Source organism: Sinohyriopsis cumingii, chromosome 18 (assembly GCF_028554795.1).
Source record: "Sinohyriopsis cumingii isolate HCF-2022 chromosome 18, ASM2855479v2, whole genome shotgun sequence".
Lineage (NCBI taxonomy): Eukaryota > Metazoa > Mollusca > Bivalvia > Unionida > Unionidae > Sinohyriopsis > Sinohyriopsis cumingii.
The window spans coordinates 9,346,136-9,367,986 of record NC_142978.1 but is presented as its reverse complement, the minus strand read 5'-3'; the positions used below and the strand labels follow the sequence as shown (position 1 = coordinate 9,367,986).

Here is a 21,851-nt window from a genome sequence, read left to right as displayed (position 1 = left end):
AATGCTATGTCATCTGTTGCCGATATTTACAATGACAAATCAAGCAAAGGAAATGAATGACAACTACAAATTTGCCTTTCACATGGATTTAACAAGCAGTGTAATTTCTATGTTCATGTGTGCAAAGAGATATACCTCTAAACTCTCAACATTATGGTAATTTACGGAATAATCCGGCAGTTACCAAACAGGATGAATTATGTCACTCTATTGTCTGAGAAAAATTTACTCACCCATAATGTATGCAATATGGTGACATGTTAGTAAGAAAATACCATTAAGCATAAAAGGTGCAGAGGATACAAGTGTTAGGGCCACCCTGGTCACAGTCAGGTTAGAAATTATCAAAATCTAATACACATAACAACATCTAATTAAGTATTAGGTATTAGTTAACATTAGAAATTTTCAAAATCTAATACATATAACAACATCCCATTAATTATTAGTTAACATTACAACAAACTAAATGATATTCAGCTGCGTTTTGCAGATGCACATATCTATATTTATGACTAATAGAACCACAAATATCAACAATAACCACATTACATAAAAAAACACTGTAGTAATTGTTCAGAATAAAACACTTGCACATTGCTGCATAATATGAAACTGAAAACAAGTCCACCAATTTCAAACATAATAATATGAAACACAACCCACCAAACTTGATAGCTCGAACTAGAAGAAAGACTTCAACCCTAATGACAGTCACAATCTGACGACTAGGCATAAATTGCACCCTTTCCTGCACTATCTGCTGCAGTTATACATATTGCCAAACATGCAGCTGGGTGCTGTACTTCACAGTTATACATATTGCCAAACATGCAGCTGGGTGCTGTACTTCACAGTTATACCTATTGCCAAACATGTAGCTGGGTGCTGTCCTTCACAGTTATACCTGTTGCCAAACATGTAGCTGGGTGCTGTCCTTCACAGTTATACCTGTTGCCAAACATGTAGCTGGGTGCTGCACTTCACAGTTATACCTACTGCCAAACATGCAGCTGGGTGCTGTACTTCACAGTTATACCTATTGCCAAACATGTAGCTGGGTGCTGTACTTCAGTTATACCTATTGCCAAACATGCACGTGGGTGGTACTTCACATGTCCAAGGCAGACGACTCGAGTATCTTAATTTCCATGCATACATTAAAACAAGAGTAAACTTAAGAAATAAAAAACTACAGTGTACCCAATGTCACCTTGATAATCTGGTAGTCCATGACATATCAGACACATCATATCAGGTATTTCATAACAATGTTACAGCCCTTCCGAAATAACAGGTAATATTAAATTTAGGATCTTTATAACAAAGCATGGCCAAGAAAAACAATTAGATATGTGTCTAAAACTGTTAAGTGATTTTGGAATGTTGAACACAAAAAAATAAATTCTTACACTGTTTTGCCAAACACTAATTGTCATAATTACATATCTGTGTTAAATATAAACAAGATGGCCGCTATCACTTAACCGGCTTGAAGCAGCTGTTCCGTTTTTTAGTGCCATTTTCATGATATCTGTGCTTGTTGCCTGTTTTCATCTTCGTTATTTTGTTCATTATGTATTGGCTGTTAAATTCGTATGTGTTTTTTCATCTCCTTGTTTTGAAAATGAGAGCAATTAGACTTTTTCTCAGCTGTCTTGCTCCACTGTTTTTGAACAAACCGCCATCATGTGACACTCGCCAGTCAACCCGTTTATGCTAAAATGGACCCTCATTAATTGCTTTAAATGATCACTCCTTGGCTTTCCACTCTACATTGTGCTCTAGACTAAATGAACTAGGACTACATTCATCATTACCTAAATGTAAACAGAAGCGAAAAAAGAAACGTTGTTTCAAAGCTTGCCAGCGTAGAACAGGAAGATGATTCCCAGTTACCTCCCTTATTTTAGCTCAACAATTTTAAAAAAATTTAAATTTTTTTTTAAAAAATAGACTGTTAATTTAGATAACCTAATTCAAATCCCTATTAATTCATCAACCTTTGTGTCAACTATCCAAGAAATACCTCTGCACATTGCATTATTCAATGCCCAGTCAGTAGGACCACTGGAAAAGAGCACAGAAATAGTTAATTTTATCAACGACCAAAATGTTGACATATTTTTCTTGACAGAAACATGGCTAAAAACATCAGGCGATAAACCCAAGTGTGCGGATCTAACACCCACTGGTTACTCCATCAAGTCATTCCCCCGTAATTCTCGCGGAGGTGGAATTGCTGTCATCTCAAAGAATACCATGATAAAACGTCTTAACTACACCGCAACATTCAATTTCGACCACACATCATTTGAACTAGTCCAAACCACACTCACACTGGAGCAACCTGATTATTCTTGGAGATTTCAACTTTCACTCTGACTGTCCCGGAAACTCAAATACATGGTCACATTTTAGACTGGATTCTTCATAGACCTGATGATAACATTCAATGGTCCTCCCTGGTATCCCATGACCTTGCATCATATCACCTCTGCATTATATGCCATCTGGACGTATCAGTCCCTAACCCTCCACCTTTATCTGCTACTAAGAGAAACCTCCGTACGATAAATAGAACCAAACTAATGCACGACATCCAAGCTAACCTAACAACTTGCTTACCTCCTACCGCAGAACAACTCAATAACTGTCTGCGTTCATTGCTTGACAAACATGCCCCAGCTACCAAGTGCAGAGTATCAATTCAAAAGTGTTCTCCATGGTATAGCAGTGTTAGGGACCAGCTTCGCACTGCTAAAAGAGACCGCCGTAAAGCTGAGAGGTTCTGGCTTTCCACCAGACTCACTATTCATAAGCAAATCTATGAAGTTGCTAAGAAGAATGTTACAAATATAGTCCATGCAGCGAAATCAGCCCACTACACTACTAAGATCATGCAAAGTTCCAGCTGCAAAGAGCTCTTCGAGACTACTAACAAGCTAATGTCAAGGAACAAATCAACACCACTTCCAACTGCCTTCTCTCCAGTCGTCCTTCCAGACATGTTTGCAAATTTCTTCCGTGACAAAGTACAAACCATTAGAGATAAGCTTGACACCACAATTTCAATTGACTCGTCATCACCATACAGTTGGGATACAGAATTTGAGCAGCAACCATTAGCAGCATTTGAACCTGTCTCTATGGATTTTGTACGTACAATCCTGATGAAGAGTGCACCAAAGTCATGTGAACTTGATCCAATTCCAACATCACTGCTGCTTGAGTGCTCAGATCCAGTATTGTCTTCACTAACTGATGTTATTAATACCTCTCTCTCATCCGGGGAATTCCCATCATTTTTCAAAACTGCCATTGTAAAGCCTCTGCTAAAGAAACCAACACTAGACCATAACGATTTAAAGAACTACCGCCCAGTTTCTAATCTCCCATTCATATATAAAATCTTAGAAAAGGTTGTTCTATCCCAGCTTGTATCTCATCTAAATTCAAATAGTCTTTTTAGTCACTATGTTGTGGTGTTCCACAGGGGTCTGTTCTTGGACCTGTTCGCTTCATTCTGTACACTCAGCCGCTCTCAAGTGTCATAGATCATCATCCAGTGTCTCACCAATTGTACGCTGATGACACCCAAATATACAAATCTAGCCACCCAACTGAAGTTGATGCTACCATCCAAGTTGCAGAGAGGTGCATTTCTGATGTGAAATCATGGATGACATGGAACAAGCTGCAGATGAATGATGATAAAACTGAGGCCATTCTGATCACAACACAAAGACTTTCTCAGTCACATCCTTTACCTCAAACAATAAATATCAGCAATGCCAACATTAGATTCACACAATCAGTACAAAACCTAGGTGTTACTCTGGACAGTACTCTCACATTGCACCAACATGTCATGAACATATGCAAGGTTGCATATCTTCAGCTGATACGCATCAGCTCAATTCGCAAATGTCTTTCAGTTGATGCCACTAAACACTTGTGTGTTCATTAGTACTTTCAAGACTGGACTATTGTAACTCAATTCTGTCTGGTTCATTTCAATATCTACTCCAAAAACTTCAAAAAGTTCCAAACACAGCTGCTCGGATCATACATAGAGTACCACAATGAGAGCACACCTCCCCGCTGCTCTGTACCCTACACTGGCTATCCATTTGATCCAGAATCAAACACAAAATTTGTTCTCTGTGCTACGTTTCACTGTCGGACTCTAGTCCAACATACCTATCCGATCTCACCCATGTGTACACACTAGCAAGATACTTACGCTCCTCTTCTGACAATCGTATACTCATTATTCCCACTATGAAAACAAAGTCATATGGACAGCTTTCTTTTGCATACCAAGGCCCAGCAACGTGGAATGAATTGCCCACTGAACTTAGACACAAAGACACAGTGATCACATTCAAGAGGGCTCTCAAAACTCACTTATTTCGACTGCAAGAACAATCTTAAAGACCTAATAATGTTTCCTACCTGAAATATTCTCAGCATGTTTTTTATTTTTTAATGTTTTTCTAATTTCGTGGTGTTTGTTTTTGTAATAATATTATTATATGTTTTTTATCTTATAGGTGTTGTCTAATGTTGTAAAGCGCTTAGAGCTTCTAAAGATTAAGCGCTATACAAAGTCCTCATTGGTATTATTATTATTTTGAAAGAATGTTCAACTTTGATAAATATTGTTGCAAATAATTATGAATTTCTATTTATTCCTTCCACTTTGTTTCCTTTGATTTATTGATAGATTTTCAATGTCCACAGTAAACTGCATGATAAAAAGCAGGAGTGGTAAACATGTATAACTTGTTCTTTAGAAAATGTATATATGAAAAAAGATGTCACATCTATGCCCCTTGTCTTTTGAAACCAGTGGCACTGGAAGTGCATGTAGTCTATGCTATTATCTCATGTTTTGCACATGCTACAATATGAAAAGAAGAGAATTTGCAACCTTCATCAGATTGGTTCCTTAGTAAGAGGACTTATTAACTTTTAAAAATCTCGGCTACTATGTTGTAAAACTATGACTTTCTTGGCAATATTAATGTCAAACATGGTTCAGCATAATAGCGTACAAGTAGAACATACATGTTGCCAAAATATCATGATTATCTCAGAACAATGGGAAACTGTTTTGTAATTGCACCATTACCAATGTGATATTTGGCTATCATATATCAGTAGTTTGTCACAAACCTTATGGCCAAGATCCTAGCAGTGCTAGCCAGAACTCTAATCTGCATACAAAAGTTCAACAACCACACACAAAAAACCACTAAATATTTGCAGCTTATAAACCAGAGGTGTTTGCCAAAAGACCCACATTACCTTAGCAACATGTACAAGTTTCTCTTACCTTTGGACAGTCTTGAATGATTCTGCTAATATTTTCTCCTTTCTTGCCAATGATAAATTTATGCAGCCATTCTGGTGCATGAACATCAGCATGAATTACACCATTTGCCTGAAAAGTATAAATTACAATAACCTTTTTTCTTCTTCAAATCCTATTTATTCTTCTATTTTAAAAAATAGTATACATCCAAGGCTGTTGAAAAAGAAATGGCCTGGCTTGGATATTACTGGATATATCTATCACTAGTTTGAGATCATTGATCCAGGAAAAGCCCCAGCAGAAAGATGAAATCAGAATCATTTTGCACTTCTGGCATATCTATTTTGGTGCCATCTTTGGAAATAATATTGCTGGGGGTGTCTGCAAAGGCCAACAGACCCTCCCAACTGAAAGAAGGAGTAGAAGGAGTATAGATGGACCAAGCCTCGAGATCCAGTACCGTTGAAATGAAGGTGGACAGTTTGTGATTCCACCCAATTGCAGAAAGATTGACCATCAGATGCCCACATAGCTGACAAATCTGATCAAAGACCAACAGAAGGAGGGACAAGTCAATGAGTCTGCCAAGAATATGTCTGATCCACATTTTGATGTTGCAGTGTTCACACCAATGGTGGAATGCCAAGACCAGAATGAATTTGGGTGGAATTGGTACTGCACTGCCTGAGGAGGTATGCTTCTACCACTGAGTTTCTGACATGATGCACATGACCATGCTCTTAAAACAATTGCTCCAAAAATAAAATGTCATTTGGACCCCAAAGGTCACTGGCAGTGTCGATTTCTGGTAAAAGATAGACTCTCCAAATATAGGTGCTTTCATCTGCATACACGGTCAAATCGGTTGCAGCTGTTTGAGAGGTATTCCTATCTTGAGCCAACCTGATTTGTGCCACTGTTCCAGGAATTATACTATTTTAACCATTACACTGAGCGGCATGGAAGAGGAACACTCTTGACATAACAAGGTCATCTGACATGGGTGCATGTAGTTGTTGTTGTTGTTGTTCTAGGGTTTAACGCCATTTTTCAGCACAAGATAGGCTATATATGGCGGCCAGTATAACTGGTGGAGGAAGAACCCTGAAAAACCCAGGGAAGAACCACTGACCCACGAGAAGCTACTGGCAGGCTTTCCCACGTACCCACGCTAGCCGAGCCTTGGACTCGAACACACGCAGACAGAGGTGAGATGGCAGTGATCCGGAACAGTGAGCGCTTTAGACCACTCGGCGGGTGCATGTAGACACCACCCAGTGAGACAAGACTTGCACCTGCATCAAACAATCTGCAGAACCTATTTGTGACCCATTTCATTTAGGGAATGGATTATGTGAGGAAGAAGATTTGGAAAGTCCAATGGTTGGTAAGAAGTACAAGGCTGAGATGAGTGAGAAAATCCATACCCAAAGGGATGAACTGATGGGCTGGACAAAGAGACTTCCCAAATTGATATGAAAATCTAGATGGTATAAAAGGGAAATCAGACTAATTTTTTTTGTCTATAATGGAAATGATCATACGTTTCTGAAAAATACTCCACTGAGGAAGTAGATGCAGTCAAATGGAACATGGATACAGCAAGGTGGAGAACTTTTGTAAAAGCCCATGGACTTATGTTCAAGCTGGGAGAGATCACAAACTGAAACAATTTCCTCATATGTAAACCACAAAATTTCCATAAAGACAGATTAATGGGAACATGAATATGCATCCATCAGATCAAGACAGATGGCAAAATTATCTGGACAGATGGAGAGGCAGATTGATTTTGCTGTCTTAAATGCCATTAACTGTCCTGACCAAAAAAAAACTAGGAGAAAACCTCTGGAGAACGTGGATTCCAAACAATCTTCACCACCTGCTTCTCAATGAATGTCCAAGTCAATGGTAAGAGAGCAAATGCATTTGGGTAGGAAAAGTTTGTTTCCTATCCCCTTGATACAATTGCCTCCCAAACTAATTAGCAAATTGTCTACATGTATTATATTTGATCATGGCTGGTTTTGGGGTTTGTGCAGCAAATGATTCTATATTACTTGTCTCCTGTTATCACAAATCCAATAACAAAGTTCTAGTCACAATATTGCAAATGAGCTTCAAAGTGATGTGCAAAATGTGTTTATCTACCATACAGAACCAGGTGTAGTCAGACTGACCACAGGTTAGTTGTTGTCCAACACAAAGAGATCTGCAAAGAAGGTATCTCAATACTGCAAAGAATGCTGTAAGCTGACTCACAAAAATAGAAAGGCTGCATCACTGCTCTTCGCAGACTGACACTCTGCAATTTCCTTGATTTTCTGCAGGAAGATGGAAGGAAGAGCCAACTTCCTCCTCATCAAAAACATGAGGCCTTCAACCTGCATGCCAGTGTAGAAGAAGGGAGTTTGGCAACACCCCATAAATTCCTCTATTACCACCTTAAAGAAATAATGAATTCTATTTTGGAATCTGATCATGAATCATTATCAGGCTTATCCTAAGACTCAGTGTACAGGTCATCCTGGTCAAGATTAAGATCAATATCCATATATAACATTCCCTGAGGCACAGACGAGGGGTGGCCATCATATCTAAAACTGCCACAGTAACATCCAAGCCATGAGTAAAAGGGCTAGCCACATTCACAGGATGTAGTCATCAGACTGCCACAGTAACATCCAAGAGGGTAAGCCATGAGTACAAAGGCTAGCAACATCCACAGGATGTAGTCATAAGGCTGCCACAATAACATCCAAAAGGGTAAGCCATGAGTAAAAAGGCTAGCCACATCCACAGGATGTAGTCATAAGGCTGCCACAGTAACATCCAAGAGGGTAAGCCATGAGTAAAAAGGCTAGCCACATCCACAGGATGTAGTCATAAGACTGCCACAGTAACATCCAAGAGGGTAAGCCATGAGTAAAAAGGCTAGCCACATCCACAGGATGTAGTCATAAGACTGCCACAGTAACATCCAAGAGGGTAAGCCATGAGTAAAAAGGCTAGCCACATCCACAGGATGTAGTCATAAGACTGCCACAGTAACATCCAAGAGGGTAAGCCATGAGTAAAAAGGCTAGCCACATCCACAGGATGTAGTCATAAGACTGCCACAGTAACATCCAAGAGGGTAAGCCATGAGTAAAAAGGCTAGCCACATCCACAGGATGTAGTCATAAGACTGCCACAGTAACATCCAAGAGGGTAAGCCATGAGTAAAAAGACCAGCCACATCCACAGGATGTAGTCATAAGACTGCCACAGTAACATCCAAGGGGGTAAGCCATGAGTAAAAAGGCTAGCCACATCCACAGGACGTAGTCATAAGACTGCCACAGTAACATCCAAGAGGGTAAGCCACGAGTAAAAAGGCTAGCCACATCCACAGGACGTAGTCATCAGACTGCCACAGTAACATCCAAGGGGGTAAGCCATGAGTAAAAAGGCTAGCCACATCCACAGGATGTAGTCATCAGACTGCCACAGTAACATCCAAGAGGGTAAGCCATGAGTAAAAAGGCTAGCCACATCCACAGGATGTAGTCATAAGACTGCCACAGTAACATCCAAGAGGGTAAGCCATGAGTAAAAAGGCTAGCCACATCCACAGGATGTAGTCATAAGACTGCCACAGTAACATCCAAGGGGGTAAGCCATGAGTAAAAAGACTAGCCACATCCACAGGATGTAGTCATAAGACTGCCACAGTAACATCCAGGAGGGTAAGCCATGAGTAAAAAGGCTAGCCACATCCACAGGATGTAGTCATAAGACTGCCACAGTAACATCCAAGAGGGTAAGCCATGAGTGAAAAGGCTAGCCACATCCACAGGATGTAGTCATAAGACTGCCACAGTAACATCCACGACGGTAAGCCATGAGTAAAAAGGATAGCCACATCCACAGGATGTAGTCATAAGACTGCCACAGTAACATCCAAGGGGGTAAGCCACGAGTAAAAAGGCTAGCCACATCCACAGGATGTAGTCACAAGACTGCCACAGTAACATCCAAGAGGGTAAGCCATGAGTAAAAAGGCAAACACATCCACAGGATGTAGTTATAAGACTGCCACAGTAACATCCAAGAGGGTAAGCCATGAGTGGCTAGCTACATCCACAGGATGTAGTCATAAAACTGATACAGATAGCCTGTCAAAAACAAAGAGAGCCAGCCTGGGTGCTGGGCATACAGATGGCAGTACAGATGGCTGTATAATTAAGACTCCAAGTAATGTTAACATTCCATGCCTCTATCTGATAAGGCATAGGATGATAAGTTACCGAAATCAATGAACTGCATGGATCAAGAACGAGATGGCTAAAAAGTATGCTCAACAGCTGAAATGGCATCAAAACTGAGGTGCAACTAGATTTTATGGATCGAGGACTGGACAATATGATCAGCGGGTGAGTAGGCATCAAAACTGAGATGCAGCTAGGTGGCATAGCGCTTTCACTTCATTTGTATACTCTATAAAGCTGGACTTAACGACCCCAAAGGTCATGCCCAGACAAAGATGGAAGGACAGAAAAATTCGCCAGAACTAACCACCTCTCTTGCTGCTTGGTGTAACAAAACAACACATCTGTTAACCAAATACAGTGTAGATGGTGAAGAAAAAGTCACAGCTTCATCCATTCCCCCTACCCAAGACGTAATGGCATCAACCACCAGGCTGTCCAAAGACTCAGTACAAGCTTAGTGTTCAAAACATCAGTATTATTGGTCCTTTGATTTTCCATATCGCTCCCTGTTTCTTGCAGTTTTCCTTAAAACTGTAGACCATTTATTCTCTGATAAACTGGTGCACATGCTGCACATAACAAACATTCTACACTTTGTGCACACAAGACCTAAGTTAGATTTCCTGGGGTTTTGAATTCATGTATTTAGCATATTAAGTTGTCATAGTTAATTCTGAAATGACAAAGTAAGGAAAGAAACATAAAAGAAATACATAACTGTGTTAAAAATGCCAGAGACACCTGCCATCCCAGGGGTGATAAATAAATATAAAGTGTGCACATACACATTCAACATGTTCTGTTACAAAGAAGCCATGCAAAGCCCTGTGGTCAGAGAGTGCAGACACTACACCTGCATAGGTGAAAAAACTCACATAAATATGGTCAAAATTCAAAACATAATGCATATAACCTATAAATAATCCTTAATACATCTGAAAATAACAAAATCCTCAATGGAATCGGGATGAAAAGTAGCACCAATTTCCAATGGATTTCAGTAGGCAATGTGAATTACGTTTTCAGTCCAAAGCAAAAGCTTAAAACTGGTACCACATGTAGGTCACAATATGTGCAAGAGCTATTGCCCTTTATCTATAAAACATAGACCAAAAAGATCATTTTTCATCTTTGGGAGAGCTGGATTCAGGAGGAAGGGGTTATATTCCTAATGTAACTCTGATCGGGAAATATATTCAAAGGAGAATGGTACAAGAGCAAATCTTACCATATGAATCATTTGTATTTTAAACTCAAACATCTTTTACAATATATAATTCTAAAATGGCCATAAAAAGAATTTAAATGTATGAAACAAACACATTTGGATAGGTCATCAATTATTTTGCACCTTGATATTAATGCAAGTACATGTATAATATGATCATATGTGATTCATCAGAAGCACATACCTGCCAAAACTGGCTCCAAGTAGACAAAACACAAAGCAAATGAGAAAATTTGAGTAAACACTGCCAATAAAAGATTGGCAAGGTACTCGATCATACATGATGAAATGTTTGAAACGTCCATCATCAGATGTCCATCATTCAGATGTCCATCATTCAAATGCCCAGACTTCAGATGTCCATCATTCAGATGTCCATCATCAGATGTCCATCATTCAGATGTCCATCATTCAAATGCCCAGACTTCAGATGTCCATCATTCAGATGTCCATCATCAGATGTCCATCATTCAGATGTCCATCATTCAAATGCCCAGACTTCAGAAGTCCATCATTCAGATGTCCATCATTCAAATGTCCATCATTCAGATGTCCATCATTCAAATGCCCACCATTCAGATGTCCATCATTCAGATGTCCACCATTCAAATGTCCATCATTCAAATGTCCATCATCAGATGTCCATCATTCAGATGTCCATCATCAGATGTCCATCATTCAGTGTCCATCATTCAGATGTCCATCAATCAAATGTCCATCATCAGATGTCTATCATTCAGATGTCCATCATCAGATGTCCATCATCAGCTGTCCATCATTCAAATGTCCATCATTCAGATGTCCACCATTCAGACGTCCACCATTCAGATGTCCACCATTCAGATGTCCATCATCAGCTGTCCATCATTCAAATGTCCATCATTCAGGTTTCCATCATTCAGATGTCCATCATTCAGATGTCCACCATTCAGATGTCCATCATCAGCTGTCCATCATTCAAATGTCCATCATTTAGATGTCCATCATTCAGGTTTCCATCATTCAGATGTCCATCATTCAGATGTCCATCATCAAATGTCCATCATTCAGATGTCCATCATCAAATGTCCATCATTCAGATGTCCATCATTCAGATTAGCTTTTATCAGCCTAATCTGTATCAGCATATGTGTTGAGTATTGTTTTTACTTTCAGTGCCCTTAGAACATTTATGGGTGATTGGTAATGCCTACATTTGTTAGCCAAACATAATGATCACTAGTAAATCATAGTCATGAGCTAATGATCATTAGTAAATCAGTCATGAACTAATGATCACTAGTAAATCAGTCATGAACTAATGATCACTAGTAAATCAGTCATTTAGCAGTGATTGTCAATGCCTACATTTGTTAGCCAAACATAATCTTGTCCTGCAAGTGCTTTCCAAAATGCATCACCACAGGCTATTAAAGGACCATAAATATCAATATTTTGTGAAATTTAGCAGCTATACATTACCAAGTTTTAAGAGAGCTTCAGTTGCATGGGAATGTCTCTCGTTAGTGTAAAAATTGAAATCTGAAATCATAAAGTTGTTTCAGTTTTCAGTGGTACTAGCTTTTTGGGAAAAAATGCAATATTAAGAATATTGTTTTCTCGAAATTATTGCAATGAAGAAAGCGATAACTTTTATCTATGTAAGGGCTCATGTGGTATGGATGTAGAATCAATGTCAGAACTAATGATCACTAGTAAATCATAGTTATGAACTAATGATCACTAGTAAATCATAGTCATGAACTAATAATGATCACTAGTAAATTAGTCATGAACTAATGATCACTAGTAAATCAGTCATGAATGATCACTAGTAAATTGGTCATGAACCAATGATCACTAATAAATCATAGTCACAAATTAATGATCACTAATAAATCAGTCATGAACTAATGAGTACTAGTAAATCATAGTCATGAACTAATGATCACTAATAAATCAGTCATGAACTAATGATCACTAATAAATCATAGTCATGAACTAATGATCACTAATAAATCAGTCATTAACTAATGATCACTAATAAATCAGTCATTAACTAATGATCACTAATAAATCATAGTCATGAACTAATGATCACTAATAAATCATAGTCAGAAACTAATGATCACTAATAAATCTTAGTCATGAACTAATGATCACTAGTAAATCATAGTCATGAACTAATGATCACTAGTAAATCAGTCATGAACTAATGGTCTCTAGTAAATCATAGTCATGAACTAATGATAACTAATAAATCATAGTCATTAACTAATGATTACTAATAAATCATAGTCATGAACTAATGATCACTAGTAAATCAGTCTTGAACTAATGATCACTAATCCTATATATCAAGTTACATCACTGCAGCACAACATATCAATGCAGGGTTAATATGGGTCGCTGCAGTGTGAAATATTATTCGCAGTGGCAAGTCTAAATTGACAAGTGTAGTACTTCTCAGGAATCATCTACATAAAAAGCTATACAACATCTCTGACAGCAATATCTGAGAAACAGAGTTAAACATAAAGATTAAACAATTCACTGTGCTGTGAAAAAAAGTTAACCATGGTAAGTATTGCCCGCTAGATTTTGGGGGATAAACTGTGACATAAATGACAATATTGCAGTATGTATAGAAATGTGATGTTACCAAGTTCATAATTCTGAAAATACAATACAAATTATCAACATAATTTGCCGAGCCTCAAAGTTACATTACAATAAATACTGCTAACAATTGATAAATATCACAACATCCCCCTTGACCGCTCCAGTGGCGTTGTGGTTAGAGCATCTGCCTCGGAAGCAGGGAGGTCATGGGTTTGATCCCCAGCCAAGTCATACCAAAGACTTGCAAAAATGGTACTAACAGTTGCCTCGCTAGGCGTTCAGCATTAAGAGGTTAGTAATAGGACTGTCGACCTGGTTTCAGGATAATGTGACTGGGTGGGACATCATGCTACATATTTGCGGCATGATGCCCCAATGCTAGACATGACTATAAATTGCCACACTGCAGACATCATAGCAATATGACTGAAATTGTTTTAAAGCTAGATTAAAAATCCTAATCACACACACACATACACAACATCCCCTGTGTTTAAAGATCAAATCAGAGTAAATGGTGCCCAATGACCACTTATTGGGCAAAAGACCTGGTTTAGGCTTCTTACAGGTATATAGTGATTAAGTCAAACTTGCTGAACCATGAAATGCAGGTCACAGTGACATATGATTTACTAAATCTTAAAGAACTCAGCATTACACATCTATAGACCAACTTCGGTGACTCAATGAGCAACAATGTGTGAAAAAAATACATATATAAAATCCGTAACTAGAGTTTTGATGCAAGGCTACTGGATGGACTGACACAATTAATATACAAGCTGGAATAGCTTTGGTGGCGCTCACCAGATAATATGTACTTTTGAGAGAGTGACGTACGTAAGGTGAAGTAGTTCACATTTAAAACATGCACAGTGGAGAAAATGTTTGCATACCTCTATGCTACATTAATGTAATGTGGATGATATTTCTTTTGGATATTGTACTTTTGGAAATTTTACATGATTTAAGCACTCTGCTAACTAAAATGACTGCTCCCTTGTGTTAAAAAATCAGTCTGAATTAGTCTAAAGTACACTATACATAGCAGCTATTAAAATAGGGAAAATTAATTTTGCCAGACTAGACAATGCCAGCTTCTGAAAGTGCAATGAATGAATTACCAAATATATAAAATGTAAAAAAAAGTTATCGGCTCTTTTTTACACAATTTACCTCTGAAGTTCAGGAAGTGAAAATGACCAAGTAGAGCTAGCACTTTTTTGAAAGGTGCACATTTGAAGTAAGGCCAAGCTGTATACTCTATAACCCAAATTACACCCATCAATCATACACCAAAATAAAGGGAATTAAAGGTTCTTTGCATTATACCTAAGATATACAAGGTCTTTTTTAAATAGCCAGTATAACCAGTGAGGAAAGCCGGGGAAATTCTTTTTCTTTAAAATCCTAACCCTATGCAAAATGCGAAACTGTATAGCGCCACCTTTGCAACAGCCCCCACCCCCACATCCAGTGCAGAGTACATTGGGGTGGGTGTTAATTTTCTAAATATGAGAGGGATCAAAAGCAATTTCTGCACACTGACTATTCAATGTGACTTTTTTTTAGAAATAAACTCCACAACCATATAATGGACCATGTAACATAAGTGACAAGATAAAAATGACATAAAAAACAAGAGCATCCAAAAATGTGTCCAGTGGAAAAATTTACCCACAAATATGCTACAAATGAAGAAGAAGAACTTCACTAAAAGGGCCAATAACTATATCAACTTTTACAGAAAAACAGAATCAAACTTAATCTTTATCTTCTTAATCGTCAACATACCAATTTTTGTTAAATTCCATTATGTCTGTTTAAAGTACTTCTGTGGAAACATTGTTTCATACAAATGGGGAAATGGACATGAATAGCACTGAATGCCCCTTCTACAACAAAAAGCATAATGAAAAATACTGTGAAATATTATTTGTTCTTCTGACAACTACAGAACTTTGTGCTTTATCTATACCCTCTATGCATACACAGTAATTAGGAATATGTTTTTTGACAATTTAATTAACTTTGAACATGAATCTTCATGCTTCATAAAGAAGACTTGAATTGGCAGTTGATGGCAATAGCAAAATGTGTGTATTTTTAAACCTTTTGCAATAACAATCATGTTATTTAAATTCCTGCTCGTGTCTTCTTGCAAACCTGTGCTAATACTGAAAACTTCACATAACATAATAGATATGATGACATACCTGTTTTTGTAAATGTGCCATGACATCACGCTTAGCTTTCTTTACCGGATCTTCTTTACCAGTGACCACTAGTCAGACCCTTGTGTCCATACAAGTTCACCTTTATGCTCACTCCTAAAATATATTATTACAAGAACTCTTCAAAGGGCCCAGTGCATGTACTATTGCTGTTCATAAGTGCAATTAAGTACAAAAATACAAGCTAGTCTGACCTGTAACTCAAGTCTGCTTTTATGTTGGTGGTCAAATCATTTTCATTCAGAACCAATTAAATATAATTGGCCTTAAGTAAACTGACATGATAGAAAAGTGGCATCACAAAAATGGTGAACAATAATACCTATGAAAAATGGATTATTATAGTTCTATTTTATGTATTCCTAACACATAATAATACAATGTAAGACATCCTATATTTATGTAGCTACGATGTCGTAGCCTCAACTTGATTTGTTGTGGTTGACGAGGTACGAGTAAGGGTACTAATATTAGTACTAATATTTATGATGCCAGGGTCCACCCTGAAAAAAACAATATCAGTCATATGTCATAATCAGTCATATGTCATACATTGTAGGACTAACCCCAAGATGTTTCCCTGGGGGCTTGGGATCATTCAGCTTGAAAACTATACAAGGGACAGGACCTAAATGCTTGTTCAAATAAATTGTGGAAACTGTGCATCAATACTCGTGCACTTTTAACAAATTCTTTTCTTCATAAATGTACACCTCTCCCTCGATAACTCGCGCACAGCCGGGTCCACAAACATTGACAGCACTATAAGCGAGGCGCGAGATACTGAGGGACCTCCAAAAATTGAAACAAAAATCGCTTCGACATCGAGAAAATGGGAGGAGTGGGGCGGCGTTAGGGAACTTGGCTGTTTATTAATTAAATCCTCATTTTACAATCATGTCGATAATAATTTTTAATAACGCGCTTTTTCTACTGAAGATGTTCGTTAATCTGTTTAAGTAGCATTTATTTTCAAAATGTCCAACCTATGAAAATTGGTTCCAACTGGTTTCAACTGTCATCACTTGCACGCGTAAAACAATATGTGTATTACGTCACTGCTTTTTGTTTTCATGATGAGTCTGGTTCCCATAGTGGTGTTGATGTCTCACTTGACAGCTTTTCGGGGGGGGGGGGGGGCATATTTTCCTCCGACGATGACCTATTGCAGAAAAATAATAATAATATTACATTAAAGATACAAACAAAAACTAACTAATGATTTTTGTTAAAAGGATGCTTCTAAGATTCTGACTGAGGTGTTAAGGTTAATTCCTTTTGCAACTGGTGGCTTTTATACAGAACCAACACTACCACCAACCCCTCATTTTTACTTTCATTTTTGACAGAAAAAAGCTATTTTGAACATTTTCCTGTGACAAGGCAGCTAAAAGAATCAGTATGTGCCTTATACATGAATAAAGTTCACTAGTACTATAACAAATTAGCCGCCAGTCAAACAAACAAAAAAAAGGTGGAGAACAACTTGTTGGTCTACCCTCAACCATCTAGAGTTTTACATATTTACCTCTATAGCAGATACATGTAAATACGTAAGCCAAGTTGGCTACTCATTTGCAGCCCAAGTTACGCATTTGATCTCCAGTGCTCGTCATAATGTGACATGCAGTCACCAATAAGCCAACCTATTTTCAAGCCTAACTCAAAGTAAATCTAAACCACATTGCAGATTTAGCTTCTGTGTGAATTTATAAATACTAGGATTGTGATTATTAGACTCATGCCTTCTACCTTAAAAATTGGAGGGGGGGGTCAAAATACGAAACTATCCATTGAGACCTTAATATTATCCTGTCAAATCGGAAGTCCGCAGGCCAGGGAACTAGACTTACTGTTGATACACCACCAAACAAGATTCCTTTTGTTTTTTTCTTCAAAAACACGCGACATTTATTTTGTGAGACAAACGTCTACGTTGAAACTCAATTTTTGTATTGCTCAATTAGTACAATAATAATAATAATAATAATAATAATAATAATAAAGACTTTATTTAGAGAAGGTAACTATTTAGTTACAGAACTAATCTACTTTGAGGCCTTCTATATGCTATGTACAATAAATACAGTATATACAACATGATGTGAAGAGTCTGGCTTGACACTAAATAATTAATTAATTTTAAATATCAAAGTATCAAGCCTGGAACACATGCTGTTGTTGTTGTTCTTGTGGAATTTAACGCCATTTTTCAGCACACGATAGGCTATGCATGGCGGCCAGTATTAATGGTGGAGGTAGAACCCGGGAAAACCTCGGGAAGAACCACCGACCCACGAGAAGCTACTGGCAAGCTTTCTCACATACCCACATTCGCCGAATCCTAGACTCGAACCCACGCAGACAGAGGTGAGATAGAAGTGATCCGTAACGGAGAGCTCTTTAGACCACTCGGCCACTCGGGGCTCTGGAACACATGCACAGGCATCAGTGAAAACATAAACATATATTAAACATAAAATATCATTCTGCATTGAAAAATTCAGCTATGAAAATGATGCAAAGTTACAGAAAACCAGGCGGTATTTTTTGTACTAGAACTGTTCAATTTTCTAAAGATTTCATCCATTTAAGACATTGATTATGAAAAGATCAAATGCTAGGAGCCTGCCTTATGTCAGTGGGAATGTTGCTCCATACCAGTGGACCAGTATATTGAAAACTTTTTTTAAACAATTCCTTCTTTTGCCTTGGTATAATGTAACTGTTTCTTCTTATGGACCTTAAATTTGGAGTACCATCAGCATATCTTTGAGAAATATTTTTTTCATGTATTGCTAAAACCTTTATATTATTCATTGCATCCTAAAAATTGTCCATACATTGGTCTAGAATTAAATGGCAAGCCATCTTTTGGAGTCTTAAAAGTGTTGTTATGTTTGAATTAGAGGTATTACCCCAAAATTACATTACAGTACTCCAGATATGGCTGAATATAACTTTTATAAAAGATGACCCTATGCTGAAGAGGAATGTATGTTTTGATTTTCCTGAGTAGCCAAAGATATTAACGTAATGAATTAATTGATTGGAATTAATAATGAAACTTCTTATCATCCTTAAGGATATCCCTAAGTGCCAGTTCAAGAATTCTCTGGAACTCACTTACCCACAATGGTCCGTTTCTGTGAAATCAAGCTCTTTATTTTACGAAGTCTTCGTTTCGCTTGGCTGCCTTGTTATCTTTGATCACAGTTATGAAAGATTCGGTTAATTTAAGGTAGTTTATGTTACATACACAATAACATTTATAAGTGTTCGATTGATCAAATGAAGTGAGTTCACCCGACATACGACCGGGGCCGCTAGATTTTAATTTTGTGGGATTTTTGTGCCTTTTAACTTTTCTTTTATTCCATCTCGTTTATTTGATTCAAAAGACATAATTAACGTTATAATACCAGGGAGGCCAGCTTTTAATTCAGTGCAACAATACAACATATACTTCAGGAAGTCAGTTATCAAAACACGGTCGTTTCTTAATTAGGTTCTTGGAGAAACGCTCGCAGACATAGCTGTTACGGTAGACTGGCTCGTTTTACGTTTAATTGCAAGAGGACACGTTGCAATTATGACGATTACACTTAAAAGGAACTAAAAGATAGAACAGGAACACAAATTTCAATTGATAGAAAAATGATTTAATTTGCATTTATTTATTAAACTACTGCCTCCACTCGGAGTGAGTGACATTGTCATTGATCAAAATTTCCTTATTATGATAATTATGCCATGAGAAAGCAATTGGCAACCAAAGCAGCTCGTAAGGGCGCACTCTAAAGCTTGAGGTATACATTTTGTTACAGCCTTTTGTTGTTTTGTGTGTGTGTGTGCTTTTTGCGTTTCATTTCATTTTCATTTTCATCATTTTGCAAATTTTTATTTTGTCAATTGCAGAATATTTAGTCCGTACCTGACCTTTTGATTTGCCACTTCTGCAAATTTTCGAATTTCAATTTCATGTTCTTTTTTTCACTTTTGTTATTGTGTAATTTTTGCAGCTTGGTTAGTTGCAGAATTCTGCACCTGACCTTTTGATTTTGCCATTTCAACAAAGTTTAGTGGCGAGATATCCACTGAGTTAAGTTCAGTTCAACTTATCAGTGAGCTCTATTCGAATACATTCTGTGCAAAGGATTATTTCCACATCAAGTAGTATGGATAACATACCAAAACAAATCGTGTACAAACGAGCAAACGTAGAGGAATATTTTGCAGTAAGGGTAGAGAAAGGGAAAGGAAGAGAATGTTTAGTTGCAGACCAGTCTAAAGGTTGTCAGCTTCTGGACGTCGGGACAGTGAATGACTGCCCCCAACATTCAGACATTCTAACTGCCCTAAAATTGAAGGGAATATCAATAGACAAGATTGAAAGGAGCAGCAGAGGGGGCGAACAGACCGACTTTGGAAGCATCCAAAAACCGAAATATGGCTTCTAACTCAAATATTTTTCGAGCTGAACATTTGCTTGAAATAAATGATTGTCTAAATGAATTGAGGATTCTCCGGTTAGTTAGACCATTTATTTTCGTAAATTGTTTCCCTGATCTGTAAACTCATCAATAGCGAGTATATTACAAAAAACGAACCAACTTGAGGTCATGCCCCCCTCTGCTGCTATTACTTAAATCATTATGTTATAATAAAATGGTACATCCGGAATCTCATACTGCAAGGATAGCTCGAGAACGATTAGAAGCAATCAAAAAATTTCTTCCTGTTAGAGATTCATTTAGAAAAACTTGCAAGCGCAGCAACAATCACAAGTTGAGTACGAAGAAGACACTGACAAACTATTTAAACTCGTCACTGCAGCTACTAAAAAAGCTGCAGCGGCTGTTGAAAAAACTATATGGGGAGATATTGCGGAGGAAGATGAGAAGAGGAAAAAGGGTATTTTTCCAGTATTAGAACAAACTGCAGCGCAGACTGAAAAAATAGCAGCGAGAACCAAGAAAACAAAAAAGATTTTACGACACCTTCCAACTGACATAGCTGCAGCTCAACCTCCACCTGTCGATGAAGAAATACTTGAAAATATTAAAAAATTGGTACTGAAGTCGCCGACGTGAGAAAAGAACTTGCATCTGAGCCCAAACCAATAGAAGTAAACGCAGAATTGATTGCAAGATTTAGGGAAGGTTTTGTTGAAGATATTAGGAATACTGAAGAAAAAAAATTACCCGAAATAATATTATTTGGTATATTTAATAAATCAGTTATTTTCAAACCCCGTCATGAAAAAGTAATTGATGATAATCTTATTAGATGGATATATCGCGTATATTACAACAAAAAACAAGCTAGAGGTCCAGAATACAAAAGACTTTATGAAGAAGTAAAAAGACTTTATGGAGAGAGAATAAAACAACTAGAACAAGAACAACTCTCACAACAGGAACCTTCATATCAACTTCCTCCACAGCAAAACCTTCACCCCTGCAGCGATCATACATCTGACGAAGTACTATATTCAGGGAACCAATTGAGGAATTTAAAGAAGAAAGAGAACGGATGTTGGCAGGGGAGGATGATGATGATCTTCCGAGCGCTGTAGGAAGTGGTTTTTTGACTGCATCAGGAGAAAATAATTTTGTTTGTCCTAATAATATCCTCAATGACGTGTCACGGTTAAAAGTTCTCATAGGGGGAAAACGTGCCGGAAATAACTCACCAGAAATAACCAATGAAGCAGCTGATATTTGCCAACGATTATTTCGCGGCGGCATCATGGATACTGGCGTTTACCGAGAACTTATTGATGAGCTCGTTGATGATTAGTCACCGCGATTAGATAAATGGTAAATAAAATAAGATGATCGTACACAATAATCATCGTAAATCCGTATCGGTCAGAGCGGTAAACTCACGATTACCAATCTATAGAGTTATTTACGGAGATGGACTTGGTGATGTTATTCAGGGATTATTTACAAGGTTAGCCCCAAAAGCAGCGCCTATTGCAAACCAATTATCGATGAAAGCTATTGATATTGTTCGTGAAAAAGCTTCTGGTGCAATTGTCAATGTTGCTGGTAAAGCGTTCTCGGCAATCAAAGATAGACTAGCACGATTAATAAGACGAAAACAACAACCTGTAAAATTACCAAGTACTGAAATTATGCCCGCAGATGTCAGGAAAATATTAAATCAAGCTGCAAATCAAAAACTAGCAGCGTTAGCAGATCGGGGAC

At 37.7% G+C, this 21,851-nt stretch overlaps 1 protein-coding gene across 5 annotated transcripts in view; it reads right to left on the bottom strand.

The window, feature by feature from the left end:
• LOC149776048 (vigilin-like) overlaps positions 1 to 16,794 on the bottom strand; it is a 120,911-nt gene extending 104,117 nt beyond the window's left edge. For 2 of the 5 annotated variants that reach the window (XM_089942293.1, XM_089942289.1), the window contains exons 1-3: positions 16,623 to 16,794; positions 15,619 to 15,732; positions 5,342 to 5,449 (exon numbers count right to left, since the gene is read on the bottom strand). In XM_089942293.1, the coding sequence (XP_089798419.1) occupies positions 5,342 to 5,449; positions 15,619 to 15,639 (129 nt within the window). In that variant the 5' untranslated portion in view covers positions 15,640 to 15,732; positions 16,623 to 16,794. Of the gene's footprint in view, positions 1 to 5,341; positions 5,450 to 15,618; positions 15,736 to 16,622 lie in introns of those variants that run through there. The other 3 variants (XM_089942292.1, XM_089942290.1, XM_089942291.1) reach the window with 2 other exon arrangements.
• Positions 16,795 to 21,851: the final 5,057 nt, after the last annotated feature.